This window comes from Pundamilia nyererei, unplaced genomic scaffold, assembly GCF_000239375.1.
Source record: "Pundamilia nyererei isolate P.nyererei 1_Seehausen unplaced genomic scaffold, PunNye1.0 scaffold00025, whole genome shotgun sequence".
Classification (NCBI taxonomy): Eukaryota; Metazoa; Chordata; class Actinopteri; order Cichliformes; family Cichlidae; genus Pundamilia; species Pundamilia nyererei.
Genome location: NW_005187426.1, coordinates 134,566 through 151,504, shown reverse-complemented (window position 1 = coordinate 151,504; position 16,939 = coordinate 134,566). Strand labels below are relative to the sequence as shown.

General features: G+C 38.4%; 1 protein-coding gene across 1 annotated transcript in view; it reads right to left on the bottom strand.

The window, feature by feature from the left end:
• itfg1 (integrin alpha FG-GAP repeat containing 1) overlaps positions 1 to 16,939 on the bottom strand; it is a 149,941-nt gene that overhangs the window by 77,668 nt on the left and 55,334 nt on the right. The window contains exon 10 of the mRNA XM_005727521.1: positions 9,371 to 9,522. Within this exon, the coding sequence (XP_005727578.1) occupies positions 9,371 to 9,522 (152 nt within the window). The remainder of the gene's footprint in view (positions 1 to 9,370; positions 9,523 to 16,939) is intronic.

Here is a 16,939-nt window from a genome sequence, read left to right as displayed (position 1 = left end):
CTTTTGTACACAACCGAAAATGAATCTATATTTTTCCTGAGCAAAGTGGAGAGCAAGATGCTTCAAGGTAAAATTAGTTAACTGAGGCAAATGGCTTAATAAAACAAATTAAACGCTGGAAACTGCTGTCCAGTTTGGGGTTTAAGCAGCTGCCTGGATGATTAGAGGCAAGAAAAAAAAAACACCTACACAAGCAGTTCTTTTTCCCGCAGTAAATTATGACCAACTGGATAGAAACATAATTTGTGTGAAAGTGAAAATATTTTTCAAGTTATACCCTACTATCAAATGGTGAAAAGGCAATTAGGAAAGAAAGCAACAAAGAAATATTATTCCCAACGTTCTATTTGAATTCTATAGTTTAGAGCAGAAAGGATTTTCACAAGCTGCCACTGATATATTGTGATGACTGCTTTCCCTAAGCAACATCTGTACAGGCTGACAACTGACTGCAATCACTGAGGTGGAGTTATTACTCATGTAGGAAGCTCTCATTCCTGCCTTCCTTTCTTTATACAGCATCTTCCACAGACTTTACAATCTTTCTCATCGAGTTGGCAAAACAAATACACATTTCTTTCCTCCATCTCTGTCTCTCCATGGCACACAAACACTGCACATACACATTCATTCTCATGCTCAATCCCTGAGAGGGCCCTAAAGCCTTAATAAGGAAGATTTAATTAGTTTTCAAAGTATATGGGTGAGCAAAGAAGGGGCTATTATCTTTATGCTTAACAGCAGCAGTTGTGTGTTCCCATGGAGAGAGCATCTCTGGTGGCATTCAGTAAAACACTATGGCTTTGATGTACAAAATGAGGAAAAGAGAAAAAAGCCCAAAGGAACGTGTAAAGGCTGATTGCTCTCCTGTGTCTGTGTATGAGAGAGCAGGCATATGGTCATTAATTTGCTTTGACTCATCAAATGCATAAAATACCTGCATAAAAATAGGAATTTATCACAGCAATCAGCACATTACTGACTTTGTACACAATCTATACTCAGTGTATAAATTCTTACACTAACTTGCCATTTAAGAACGTCCCACGATTTCATCTGGAAAAAGGTACCAGGAAACATGAGTGTACTGTAAAGAGAAGCTGGTTTTTGAAAGATGGCATCCTATCCTGTGTTTTAGAGATGCCCAAAAAACCAAATAACTGTGGACCCATCTGTGGGTAGCACAAAGAAGACAATGTAGTTTGTTATCCTTTAGTCATTCCTTCATAAGACAAGAGAAAAAAAGAAATGATGTTTTTTCTTTGTCAGGATGATGTGGGAAATCCAAGAGGCATACAATATGCACACAACCCCATCACAAGATGTTGTTAGACTCATTGTGTTGCTTGTTAGTCTATATTTTTCTCGCTCTCACGAATACATGGAAAATCGTTGTCAGGACAGTAAATATTCCATTTACTGGTAGAAAATTACCTACAATTAAACAGCAAAAGTTCCCTTTCACAGTAGTGGTTCTTAACTTTTTAACATTCAACTTGCTGACAGCGCTATGGCATCATCCTGCCCTCTGTCCTCTACCCTCTGCAGCTGATGGGGAGAAACAGTACAACAACTCATGGAAGAAAAGTGGAGAACTGCTCGGTCTCAACCCCAAAACTATAATTTCCCAGCTAATTATACCAAACGATTATATACAATTAAAGCTTTGTTAAGTTTGTTTAGAATGAGCCCATAACAATGACAATATTAATAGATGCAAAAAAGTGAACTGTGTCATCTGAGTTGACCAAGTTAAGTTGAGTTGGTAGCAAATCTGCGTGCGACATGAAGTATGGTTATGAGAGCCATCACCATTTAACTGCCTGTATTGGTTCACTAATGTTACTCATTTTGTGGAGATGTATGTGCAACAGCAGCTCAGAACACCGCAGCGGGCTGGAGAGAAAACCAAGAACCATTTTTTAAAGGTCACGTGTTGTAGAAGTTACCCTTTTCCCATGGGGGGAACTTCATGCAGTGCAAATTCAGAAATTGTTCTTCCGTAAGAGCACCGACTTCACTTCGGTGAAGTTGTATGTCTATAGTACGGTACAGACCAGCTCTTTACCCTCTTGAGGATACTTCATGTGGCATGGGAGTGTGCCCAACTAGTTTACGTGTGTTTTGTGGACTTGGAGACTGCGTCCCTCAGAGTGATGGGTACTCACGGAGTATAGGGTGTCTGGCCCGTTGCTACATGCCATTCTATCCTTATACAACCGTTGCAAGAACTAGGTCTGTATAGCCAGCAATAAGTCTGACTCGTTCTCAGTGGATGCTGGACTCAGCCGGGGCTGTCCTTTGTCACCAATTCTGGTCATAATTGTTATAGACAGAATTTCTTGGCATAGCCAAGTGACGGAAGGCTTCCACTTGGACAGTGTGTGAATCTCGTCTCTGTTTTACGCAAATGGTGTGGCTCTGATGCCTTTATCAGTTGAGGTGTTTCGGGTATCTGACCAAGATGCCTCCTGTGCGAGGTCTACCAGGCATGTCCCACCAGGAGGATGCCCTGAGGGAGGCCTAGGACATGCCTTGGTGTTTTACCAGACAAGCTGGAGGAGGTGGCCAGCAGGAGGGAGGTCTGGGCTTCTCTGCTTAGGCTGCTGCCCCCAAGACCAGGCTCCAGATAAACAGAAGAAAATGGATGGAATTAATTTTGGAAAAATTTGGATTTTTTTTTAAAGAATTGTGGCTTGATGCTAGGACCAGTGCTTCACAGCAGGAGGGACCTGAGTTTCAACCCAGACAGGGCTCTTGTGTGTGAAATTTCACCTGGCAGCTGCTGACACTAAAGGACATTCTAGGTTATGCTTTTAGCCCCCCATGGCACACACTCAACAGAGACTGCATGAAAACTTAGTGCACTATTAAACGTAACGGCTTTGGCGTGAAGTTTCTCTCATTTAGGTTGTATTCTAGTTCCAGCTCTCCTGAGACCCTGAACTAGATAAGCTGTTAGGATAATAAATGGGTGGAGGATTGTGCATTAACACTCTCATGTGAACCTCCTGATACCTTCACATTTAGAACAGTAGGACTAGACTGATTTATTTGCAAAGTATAGGGAGAAATCTACAACAAATTCAATTTTCGCAATCAAAAGTGGTCTTATCGACTTCATAGAATTCACTTTTGGACAAACCAAAAACTAATTTATTAATGGGGCCACCTTTTCCAAAAGCAGTCACAGTGTTTCTGTGTGCAAAAGATAGCATTTAGCTCAAAAAGCCTTCTGCTGGTTTTAGACGTCTGATGAGTTGGGGTTTTTTTTAATACTCCGGCAGCTGGTCAGAGCTAAAAGATCAGAAGGAGACAGTTAGTGCTGCTAACTGCTGCCCACGCCACACTCTGCTCTCTAATAGAAACACCAAACAAAAACACTCCACATAGTTCATTATCAGAGAAGAGTTTAGCCCTTTTCCAAAAGCACACTATAGTGGGAGATCTGACTGGTATTAACATGTCTACACATTAATGTCCTCTAAATGTTGACACAGGCAAACAAAAGCTAAATTCAGAGAGATCAGCAGATGTTTGGAGATTCTGTTTATCTAAAAAACATTTCTGACTCCAATTTGGGGGAAAAACAATTAATGGTATTCTAAACAGAAGGCTGATTAGACATTTAAAATAATGACCATATTTTCTTGGGAGTAAATAACAGTTGGCAAAACAAAAGCAAAATAAATAAATAAATAAAAATCTCTCTACTGAGTCAAAAATGGTATATACCTTTATTATTGGCAAACCATGCCCTGAATCTCAAAAAGTATGTGGGTAAGGAAAAACTATGCCCGACTAAATGAAACCACCAACCACCAGCAGTTTATATATTGCTAAGTAAAGAAACTGTGAAAGGGATTCATAATATTTTTGTTTCTAGCTCAGTGGCAGTAAAAAGACAACCCAGAATCAAGAAAACACAATAAGGTACCCTCCAATAATTATATATATTACTAATGATTAATATGCTATCTGGTTGATTTATAGTCAATAGGAAGCAATACATACTAATTTCTAGGTCCTCGGAATAAATCAATTTCTGCATTGGGACCCATCTCTGAAGTCTCCGAGGAAGGGTGGGAGCTTGTCACTGCTGTGGCGTGTTAGTGCTCGCTGACTCATACACCTTGAAAATGGTTGTTCTGAACATTTTATATGATGAGTGACAGGGGTGGAAAGGCTGGAATATTGCTTAGAAGCATGCTGATACAGCCCAAGGCACAACACAGAGAAATATTCATGCTGGAGAGATAAAATAAAGAAAATAGTCATACTGCAAATATTGTATTCGCTTTGTAGCATTTATTTTTTATCTGAGAAGGTAAACAGTGGACAGCACTTGGACTTAATGGGTATTAAATTATTATCCCTGTGTATATGAGAGTGCAATCATGATGTAGGCCCATTTTAATCCATTGGTCTGATTTCACTTGCAGTTATCCGCTGAAGTTAAAGGTTATGGTGACGGAGGTTTGGGAAAGCCTCAGAATTGCAGGAGCAAAGATCTGACTGAAAGTGAGGTTTCATCTAGAAGGTCATCTGGCTGTTTTCAATTACTTGAGACGCACATGCTGATGTGCACGCTGGAGACACACTTGTAATTATCTCCAAGTTGCTTCAGGCAGATTACACTTTAAAGCTGACCTTTGCACATTTTATTCAGTCTATGAATGTGATACAGTTGAGGGTGGGTGATTACAGCTGAGGATAATCCCAGTCTGTGAGGGCTGTGGCTGACACAAACAGTCTTACACTCTGCATACAAAAGCAGTTTAAGAGTGGTTCATATTTTGTGTTATACCTAGAAAGTAAAGCCATTTACTGGTTTATCTAACTGCACTCTGTAGCAGCTTGTGGCAAATTCTCTTTAAATAGGCATCTTCTGAAGCTTTGACACTTTCAAAGTCACACTAATGATGGTAGTACAATATACTAAGTTTGTTCTTAGTATATTGTACTACTGTACTATGTGTCCAATTTACTTGCATAACAACTTATCACAACTTTGGGTGATCAGGACCTACATTGGTTTTTAGAGAAACAGTAGATCTTTCAAAATAATTCAAAATAAAACAAAACAATACCTTTATTACTATCTTAATAAAATTAGATGTAATTAGATTAACTGCTGCATAAAGTGAATGTTCCCAACCCACATGCAGGGTTTATATCTGTAAACATGTAAAAGGTTCATAAATCATTATGCTTTTGTCAACGTGACATCTCTAACACTACTTAGTCTATGAATGGTGAACCTCAAATGACTAAAGTGCAATTAATAACAGCTTTTTTTATTTTATTATTTTTTATTCGAAGCCGTAACAGAAAATGGGCCATGTAAGTTTGTGAATAAATCATACAGCTCTACAAGCTGCCTCATGCCTGGAAACAAGAAGAAGAATCTGCTACATGTAAACTGCACAGTGACATACTCTGTCATCTATGCCAGAAAAGGAGATATTTTATCATGAGGATTCCGGTAGAAAGTTTCTTGCATGTGTAAAAGGCAACACAGGGAAAAGGTCATGTCTTTTACTTTCACACTACGTTTCTTTCACTGAGACCGCATTGCTCTCTCTCTCGGTCTTGCTTCCCAATCTCAGTCGGCATCCCAAACTTTCTGGCAATCACTGAAATGCCTATAAAAGCTCTTTTCAGCAGGAAGCAACAGCCTTGTACTCTTTGTTGTGATGTTCATCTGTGTGAGCATGTAACAGTGTGCACGAGACAGAGCAAGAGTGACAGAGAGAAAGAGTCTGGAGGGACCATCTGTCCTGTGACCTGGACATAACGTAGACCAGGAGGAGTGCAGCTCTGGGAACTGCCGATAGACATTAAACTGCACAAAGATAAAAACACAAACACACACAGTGACAGTGTCTTGGAATTCATAATGCATCCATCTCTTTCGCTTATCCAGTTCAGGATGATGGTGGTGGGTGGCTGTGGATGAGAGGTGGGGTACACCAAGCTGCCATTCGATTGCTGGGCTAACACAGAAAAACAGAGAACCATTCACACTCACATTCACACCTATGGCTGATTTAGAATACCAGTTAACCTAACATGCATGCATTTGGACTCTGGTAGAAGCTGGCTAACCTATGAACATGCAAACTATACACAGAAAGGCTCCAGCTGGCTGGGGAATAGAACTCATAATGACTGCTTCCCAAAAAAATCTGTAATTATTATTAGTAATAGTATTGAGAAAAAGTATTACTAGAGGATAATTCTAGTTTTATGCTGATATAAAGTTTCTTACCCTGAAATGGTAGGTGATGCAACTGATGCCTTTGACAGCAGTGACAACAGCTTTTTAAAGTGAAAAGGTTGGATAGTAGGTTACCTACATTGCTTACAACCTAAACTTTAAATTAAGCATACAAAAGATTAATTTAAAAGTGACTCCTCCTTGAGATTTATTGGGTTTGCCAACTTTTTGCTGAGCAAAATCTATTCTTAATATCTTCAGCTATTACACATAGAGAAACATAAATTCTAATCCATAGAACTGTAGTGTCATGAATGACTTGAAATGTCTAAGAGCTTAGCAGTCTGAATGACATCAAGAGCAAACAAACTCTGAAATCATCTTAGGGTCAATCCTACAGCCATCACAAACAGTAGAACTACATGGTACTTAAGTATATTGTCACACTGGCTTTCAAGATCATTCATTTCCCAAAATTCCCTATTAGCAGGTCTGAGGTCTTAAAATAGGAGGAAAAAAGAACAGCGGAATCAATAATTAAGCATTAATAAGATAAGAAACATATCATTCTAAAGCAGTATAAACAACTTGTTTTTTTTTAAGCTTGAGTAGTAAGAGAAAATGGCCTCATTCATACTAAATGACCTTCCAACTCTCAATTTATTCCTTCTGCTGCCTCCATCTGCTCATTGTTCCATTCATTTCACTCATCTCACACCCTCTCTTCTTCTGTCCTCCTATTTTGAACACTTAAATCAACATTCATTTTCCTGCGAGGAGGAGTGACGCGGACTGGCAGGACTTTCATCTGAAAAGCTGCTATAAATACCCAGTTGAACGAGAAGAGATGGAGAGATGAGAGAGAAAAGAGAGAGGCGGAGGGGGAGTGGGACTTGAAATAGACTAGTTGTGGGCATTACAAATATTTGGTTAGATGAGAGCATCTGAGTAGAAAGAATTTACAGACACAGCAACGCCCGATGCAGGTTGGACTTCAGAGCGCTGCTGAATCCAAAGCAGACGAGGAGGTTGGTGGTATTTCATAAAGTATGTGAACAAAAACAGCTACATCTGATCTGTCAAGGCTATCCTCTGAAACCTCGTACCTTTTACTCAAAAGAAGCAATTCAGACCAGAGTTGTGGGAGAATGGTTGTGTATAGGCCTATTGTCTAAGCATGATATAGAATTTACTAATCAAGCCACTGGCACTGTTATGCTAATCTTCTAAGGTTTGTGGTAGCTGAAAGAAATCTAAAAAAAATCTAAAAAGGCATCTAAAAAATTCTCTAACCTTTTTTTCTCTCTTTATCCTGCTCTGTTTTCATTAGTTTATAACGTCATTTGAAAAGTTAGCTGGAGCAGACTATACTATATTGGTAAAGTGTACTGCAATAATGTCCCTGACCCAGTAGAGGATTACAAAGTTCAGGCTTCAGATGAGAGCGAAATGGAAAAAGGACGAGAGGACGGGAGACACCATTGCTTTTTGTGATTAGAGCTTTTGAGAAATAAGCCATTTGTAGATGAGGGTGAACGCAAAGAGTTAAGCCCAGCAGGACTTACTGATAATTATACAGAAAAATAGGGTTCAAATGTGTCTTTTGAAGCTCTTACCCAACGTCTTACTACTTCTGACAAACACAGCAATCAGTATGCATAGATAATCGCAGCCTTGACCTCTTCAGCTATCTTATCATCATCTCTGAGGCAAGATAATCCACAACAAACATGTCCTTCAATAAACACATACTCTTTACTCCCAGTGGTTGTGGTGCTTGCATTTTAACGCATGCAGCAATGATTTTTAAAGACTAGGCTTATCAGTCACAACGTCCATAAGCTGAAGAACAAACTCACCTTAGTCGCCTTCCTTCCAGCCTGTGCTCAGTAACACTTCTTCATTAAATTATGATGTCATACATTCTTTCAATATTAAATAGATTTGGTTAATGCTACAGTCACACCAGGGAGGGGGGGATGCAGAATAACATAGGTGCCTGCATTTTATATATGAATATAACCAGAATACATCCAACTGCACGGCCCCGAGATTGAGCGTGCAACACTGTCAACCTCTGGATGACCAGTTTGCCATTGCACCACCTGAAATTGGTCACCATATGTGAATGCATTGAACATGTTAGAAGTGACCGTGCTTGAGGAAGAGAGCTGTTCTGGAAGTCTACTGTGAACAGGATTGCAGGTCTATTTCTGAATACCTTGTACACTGCAAATATATAGTTTTCTGCCTTTGAGCACTAGGATGAAAATGTGTTGCCCAAATTAACTGCCTTTGTGAAAATGTAAATTAATAAGAAATAAATGCTGCTATATTATCCTTCCTGTCCCTTGTGGGTGACTGTTGCTTTTGTAAAAAAAATTTTTTAAATGTCATAATGGATAGTGCTATACTGTCAGGCATATACCCCCACCCCCATCCCAAGAATGTGTCATTTGCAAGTACACTAATTTCACAGTAAATTAATGAGTAAATTCATCCACCGTGTGGCGTCTTTAAGAAAAGAAAGAAAAATACATTTATAGTTTTGAAAGCTAAACAAATTTGCATAAGCCATTTAAGTATGCATCTTGAGTTATTAGTTTCCAATCAATTCAAATTTATGGTGCTGCTGGAATACTATAGTTAGTATAATCTCATCAAATGTAGGATGCTACACAACAAATTCAAATGTGGTTAATAAATGAAGCAAACTCAGAGGTTTCCATGAAATCTGAGAGTCTCATGATATTAATGTCAAGAAACCAGAGTAATCACTATGCAAACAAGGTTTGTACATAGCTGCACTACATGCTGTAGGCTCCCCCTGGACCTGTGCATACTGACAGTTTATTCCTCTGCACTGATGGCTCATGAAGTGAATGATGGGAGTCAAACATTAGCTGGATTGGAGTTCGGGGACCTACTTGACAAATTTCCAAGGACCCTCTGCCAAGTGAGGATTAGCTTCATTCTCACATGAAATTATTTTTTTCAAGACACGATCTTATACAAGGATCTTGGAGGAACTTGAAAATTATATCTACATATCTCACCCTCGCACAAGTAGGTTTATTACAGAACAAAACCTGCAAATATGCACACATATGAGGAGTTATTAAATGGAGCTCAGGTGTGCTTTGTTCCTACCTTCCACTTTTGTTTTGGAGGACTACCAGGGCATCAGGGAACCCATCCAGGTTGTAGTCCCCAAGGTGAAGGGCTGGGGGTTGACTCGAGTTATCTGGCACAAAGCCCCAGACAGTTTCTTTCCGCTTGAAATCTGAGAGAACTGGTATCCACTGCAAAAACAAGTCCCCCAACAGTTAGTCATCAATCACAGTCATATCAGTGATACGTTACTGGAAGCTTTAACAATAAAGAACAACAAGAATACAAAGAAAAAGGTAAACAAATGAGCCTGGTAGAGAAAAAACGTTGGTGTATATTTATCTTTCTCAAAGAAAACTGGAGATTATAACTCTTGAACAGTGTTCAGAAATCTGATATATACTAAATAAATACAGTGATAAAATCATGAATATTTAAAGTTGAATTTACATGAAAGAAACAAATTTTACATATTCTGTTAATCATAAATGACTTGGTTAAATTACCTGTCTGGAGTGGTTGTTATATGAGTTTAACCTAATTTCTTGTGGAATCTTTTATTTGCATTTCAGGTATTATTTATACTTTAACTGCATCACAAGTTACAGATCCCTTTGCCCACACAGTGTATACACCTACACATTCACATATGCCAATGTAATGGAATTTTGACAGCAGTAACAATGAAAAAATGAAAGAAAGAAAGAAAGAAAGATGCAATCTCAAGCTAATAACAAATGATTGCCTATTTTCAAATGCTTTTATCTCATCCAAATCAGCAGACTAAGAGCAATGGTTCAGGCAACTGACATTAATAGCAATTTTTCTTTTTTTTCTTAGTGCGATTAGAGCACTCCAATAATACTCAAACCTGATGGTCCAACAGTGGCTAGCTTTAAGAGCATAACAACATTAAGTGTTTCAAAATGAGTTTCTTTGAAACTTTCAGCAGTAAAGTAAAAAAAAATAAAATAAAACTAACATGACTTAAGTTGAATCCTAAATCTTCTCACCATGTAATAAATCATTCTCTTTCACCTGCAGGATCTTGAATAAAAACTAAGGCTGCAAAAATACTTGACAAACACTAAGTATTAGAGATGTGAAAAGGAACTTATACATCTCTAACTGGTAGCATTGGAATTTTTGCAACTCTGTAATGTTCAGTGTATGTTCCCAAATGATTTTTAGAATGAACAATGTGACTGAATAAAACAAAAGATACAGAAATCAGCCTACATTTCACTTACATACTACATTGAAAACAAAACTGTCACCTATAGGGGAGTTTTAGAATCAGATGTTGTGCATGTGCTCACAGCCTGCAGTCTCGTTTCGATGCAATTTTCTTTACACGTTAAGAGAATAATGAAAGTAGGCCCCCCACCTTAGCAGAATCATTTTTGCAGTTCGAAAACTGACTTACATGACATGTTTGTCCTATTACTGTTCTCCAGGTGCCTACAATGGGGAAAAAAATGCTATTGCTTTCCATGTTGCAACAGAAAGGTTTTATTGTCCAAATATTCCTAAACAATTAATTTCAGCAAAATTGTTACCATGATGGCCGTAATGATCTCTCTGCTGTGACTCCTGTGAATTACTTACAATTAAAGAGAATGAAGTGTTACACAAAGAAAAGGGGGAGACTATTATCAGCCCAAATTTTCACTTTTATAAACAGAGGTTTATGATTAACATGTGTTATCAATCAGTGCATGTATTTGACATCAGATGGTCTACAGTTAGCATTAAACTTGGATTTGAGATACTTTGAGATGCCTCGTCCTGATCCCCGATAGGTATAATAAGGCACACCCAACAACCCACAGAGCAGCCATCAATCCATTCATCAATCCTTTTACTGTAAGTTGCTGTAGTTTTACAGATATAAAGGGAGGGGGGAAAAAAACCTTTTAAAAACTGCACTAAATGGGCAGTTTGTATTAATTACATGTGCCGTTTCTAGAGAGGCATAAGAGGGGATGCTAGAGGTTTAAACTATTCATGAATGTTAAACATACACCAGGTGCAGGGGAGAGACACCAGAGATACATTCACCACAACTGCCACTAATGGCTCCTAATACAACCAGTATGTCTCGGAAAAGAAAACCATAGCCTATTTCCAATTAGTTTGAAATCCATCATGAAAATCGTAATCCACGTTTTCTCCAAACCAGCTGTGCACACTACATGATATAGAGGTAACACACTATTGCCTATTCGTAGGCGGGGTAGTGGGCTTAGGTCACGTTAATGATGTGACGCCTCAGTGGCTAAATGCAAAATGAGCATCAGCAATTTGCTTAGAGGGTCCCAGGTTGAAATATCATTTCTTTACTCTTCATTTTCAAAAACAAAGAAAATAAAGAATAGTCATTGGCCAAGTAAAGCCGCCCCGCCGCTTCAAGATGCTAACAGAAATCCCAGACAGCATTTAGAAACATGACTAAAACACAGTTATTGGCTTCTCAATTCATAGTAAAAAGCCAAAGTGCAGAGCTTGTCTTATTCCCTTTGCTTAATTACTTTTGGTTTGACTCAGCAAATGTAAAGACACAAACTGCCATAACTAAGTACCACAAAATATCTGCATAATTTCAACCAATTACATTTGGTTAAAATTGGTCGCTTTGCCCCAATAAATGCTTAAATATTATTTAAATCATCATTTTGTTTTATTTGGAAGCCAATTAAAGATACTTAACCACTTTAGCTTTTATCATGCAGAATATTTTTATCGTGAAGGTAGTTGCTTTTAATATCACGTTCAAGTTCTAATTTAGTGAAACATTACAGTTGTTTTCATAAATCATGCAAATAATGTGCTTTAATTCCCTAAGCGTACAAGCAGTAACTTGAACTGACTAAATGTAGGCAGAAGATTGTTGAGGTGACAGTAATTATTACTCTTCTACATTCAGATGGAGCATTAAAAGCCAGAGCGTAAAAAAAGAAACTAAAATCTACGTTTCATCTTTTTCTGAAGATAACACCGAACTTGGAGCTTTAATGCAATGGTGCCCAAGTAAGCTATCATTAAATGACTGTTAAGTGATGTTGCGATCCAGCTTAAGAGGCTGACTGCCTGCCATATGGGCGTAAAGCTTGGCCATGATTACTGCCATCCAGAGTGGATGGAAGTGCCAGAGATTGCGGCAGTGCAGCGACTGGCAGAGAGAAGCGAACAGAGAGTAAGACCCACAGAGGCTGCTGCCAGCCTATTTGCGGCCAGTAAACACAATGCTAGACATGGATGGACATAATAGTACACTGTCCCACAAAATCATTCTCATTCGGACACATCCAGAGAGGTGGAACAATTATTCCCCTGTTAACGTAATGCCGGGGGCAAACATGTTAATTTCAGTTATTTACAGTTTTTTACTCAGGGAAGTCACCAATAAGACATCGGGTGGAAAGAAAAGAAATGGGAGAGAAACAAATGAGAAAGAAAGGAGTGAAGATGACAGGTGTGCATATACTTTAGTTTGGATGAATACATGTAGGCCTTGATCTAAAATGACAGACTGTGCTTTAGATAGTGACATATTACTGAAACTGGCACTGCTTTATAAATCCAAATGATATTTATTTTCAATCCAAAATCTCCTTCTCCCTCATTTATTGAATTTTTTAAAAAGCTATAAGATGTGGTGGTTTGAATTGTGTACAAGTTTTCCTGACTGATTGGGTTACTAGATTTTCTGATTACATCTTCAATCTTTGCCCTGTAGTCTGCCAGCCGAATTAATTCACAGGTGAATTCTTTCCTCTTGAGTCCTTTGGTCCCTTCTGTGCTCAGTTCTGCTATGACATTCTCTCTCAGGACAGAGCAAGGCCTTTGCTGGCCGCCAGCCTTATCAGCACACCACTGTGCTGCTATAGGCCCTGAAGCAATCATTGTACTGTCTGTTGCTCCTTTCTGACGCTGATTAGAGGAAGTATGAGGAAAAGCATGGAGAATACAAACAGCTTCTACACAACACTGAAGAAAATGCAGACGTGTATTGTGCACTGGGTTAAAGAGTTTAATCTAAGCAATATCGTTATGTGACAGTTGTTGATGGAACTGGCAAAGAAAATTATTAAAAAAATAAAATAAAGTCAAATAATGTCTCATAAACAAAAGACACAAAAATGTTACGATTAAAAACCTGCACTTACTTGCGTGTACACATACAAGCACTTGAATATGAGATAAAAAGATGCTTAATGAAACAGGGGTCCAAAATGAAGCCTATCATATTAGTAATTTATTTAGCTGAGTGAAATCAAATGCAAGAAATACATTATCATTATGGTCTCTTATTACTTCATTTCCTAAATAGAAAGATAATTTGTGTCTCTCAAACATTACCTAATGACACAGACACGTAATGATCACATTGTGTGAACATATGGCAGAACAAAAGCAGATGATGAAAGACTTAATTGTGGTAAACTGGCAAATGAAGTCGTAAAGCAAAAGTGGAAGTCATAAGTTAACTATTTTCCAAGCAAAAACACCAATTCATGGTGTTTGGACACGGCAAAAAGAGGCCGCATTTTCACTCTGTTTTGGTTTTATTGGCCAGCAGTACTGTGTAGGGAATCATACCAAGGCTCAGTGAGGATATTAAAGGTTTCTAGTCTACTTAAATAATTTTTTTTTTCAGAAGCTGGATGAACAGCCAACCTGACAGAGCAGCTTTTTGAATAAATCATGAAGCAGTTACTCCTTCCTTGTGGCTGCAGAAGTTTTGACATTTAATCACTAAATATAGCAGAGTATTTTAATAATGTCAAGTGTGTGTCTTTATAGATTAATCAGTGGCTCTACAGTGTCCAGTTAAACAGAGAGATACTAAGTCTAAATAACTTGAGCTCGGTTCAAATGTCGACATATTAACATTAAATTGAGTGTGAGACTTTGTGTGTGTGTCTGCATGCAAATGTGTTAAAGCACAAATCCAAATGACCAAGTTAATGGAGATAGAGACGATGATGGGATTTGTGTGTGAGAGGTAATCTGATACCTTTAATGGTAGTGAAGGGAAGGATCCCGCATACAAATGGCTTTTTTATGAAACAGTGAGAAAACACCATGTTAAGACAGCTTATTATGGTGTTGTGCATGCACACACATGCACATTTACATGCAAAATGTGCATGTATGCAGAAAAGAATAAGAACTAGGAAGGGCACAAACACAGACCCAGATGCAAATTCGCTCTCCTGGCTTTGCTGATGACTAAAGTGAAAAAGCCGCGGCATGCTTGCAGACTCCCATTGATTCAACTTGGCGGAGAGAGCTCCCGCTTCATTAGGCCAAGAAATTAAAATGTGGGCGGCCTGCAGTGGAGGAGGGAGGTGGTGCGGGTTTATGGGGTGATGTGGGGAGGTGCAGTAATACTGACAGACAACAAGGCTGTCCAAGACAAAGAAAAAAAAAAGGAAACAAAAATCACAAAACAAAAACAAAAAAAAAGTGTAGTAAAGCAGTGACTTTTATGCAGCTACTGATATAATGACTATAATGCTCAGCACACTAGAACTAGCATTAAAAGACGGCGTGGGACTGAACAGTACAGAAAAATGTACTGTACTGTACTATTTAATGTAATCGTGTATTAATGGCTTTGATTATGAGTCTACATGTATGTTATAGCAGTGTTCTAGTAAATGACTGTTTAATTTATTAGCTCAGAATGGTATTTTGGAAGAAATCAATAATGTCTATTTTTGGACCTTTTAAATAAAAGTTTGGTTTTCCTAGAAACCATAACATCAAAGAAAATACAACAGATGCTATATACAGAACATCCTGTAGTCTCAGATTAGTTACGCATTACAGCTAGAGAGGTTTTCTACTACCAAGTGTAGCGGAAATCAGAAAGGGACACTATTTCTGTAGATGACATCTACATTGCCTGCCTATACAGTAGAACACCTTACACTGATACATCCCTTTTCAGTTTTTAAGGTTTTCTACCCCTTTTTTCTTGTCCGGAAAAAGGCAGTCAGAGTCAGAGCCAGAAACAGAGTGAGACCATATGTCTTTGTGTCAGCTGAGCAGGGTGGGGACCCTGGTACCTGCTGTCAGTGTCACCTCTTTGACCACTAACTGACCGGCTGACTGGGAAGACTGGAAGGAGGCTGTCTGACTCACACTGGCATCCCTTGCAATGTCTGGGCAGCAACATTAGGCAGCTGGCTTGGCTTTTATGGTGGCGCTTTGTATGTTTTGGGTGTGTTGAAATGTGCTGACAGAATCCACAAAACACCATCAGTCACAACACTAATAGCACTGACAGGTGAAGTCATATTGCTGTAACAGCGTGAGGCATATACTGTCATTGTTGTAGCAACATTGTTAGTACAATGCTCTGATGGGAAACTTTAGATTCTGACTTTCATCAGGAATGTTCCTTCAACACATATCTCCCACCTAACCACCATCTGGCATGTAATACTCTTCAGATCACATCACAATCAAATTGCTCATCCATGTAGATACAGTAGAACAAACTCAATCTAGAAAGGTGCAACCCTGAAACCACAGGATACACCAGAAGTCCAATGTGCATTCCTCAGTGGGTTACAACTATTTGTTGGTATGAAGGAGACCTACATTATGCAAGTGTATTTAGAATTAGCTGACTTGTTTCAAAGAGAAAGAAGTTTGCTGATGGATTAAAAACAATAAATTACAAGATGAAAACAATTTAAGCTTTGTACAGGACAAATAAAGTATGACAACACTATTGCATGAGCATTACTTTGTGCAAGTGGGATGTCTTTCTATTTGTCGTCACTTTAACATTGAACATTGAACAAAACCATTACAAACATCTTTGATTAGCATACTCCCCACAACTAATCAATTTTCAAATGTTTCTTTCGCCACAGAGTCAGGGGATGTGGCCTGTGGCCTTGACAGCTGCTACTTGAGGTCAGACACTCATTAATGCTCAGTGAAGAGCTTAACCTTCCTCTCGTGTTAGCTTTCTGTTATCATTTCTTATGTTAGCGGGTCGGTTTTGACCCGTGAATTAAATCAGCTATAAAATATACTAAAAACAATAAGTTCTCGTCCAATTTGTTTCTCATCTCTTGGTTACCTTGTTAGGCTTCCTTATCCATGAAAATGTTGGTTTTAATACTTTTGGCGTGGGCCTCTGGGTCTTTTTTTGTCACTATACCCCTCAATTTCAATAAAAAATTTTTTTTAAAATTAACCTCAAGAGAATCATTAAATAAATTTTTCTGTGTTACCTGAGTATTACTGAGGGGTATAGGACACAGCTCTTAAATAAATCTGTTTTATTGATTTTTTTCATTTTAAGATTAATAACTAAAATAACATCTATGGTGTTACGGGTCAATTCTGACCCATATACATTTACATCAAGAAAAGACAAAAAAAGTTTGTTTTTTTCAGCAGTAGACCTTTAATATAAACTGAAAAAAAAGAAAAAGTCCACTTCTCCTTTGTTTTGGTCATAGCCGTGGGTAATTGTGGGCTTTTTATCACTTCCCAATGATACAGCTTCAGCTCAGTTTCCTTTGTGAAGTTCTTGTCCGAGGTCATATCTGGTAAAAAATAAAATAAAATATCACAGCT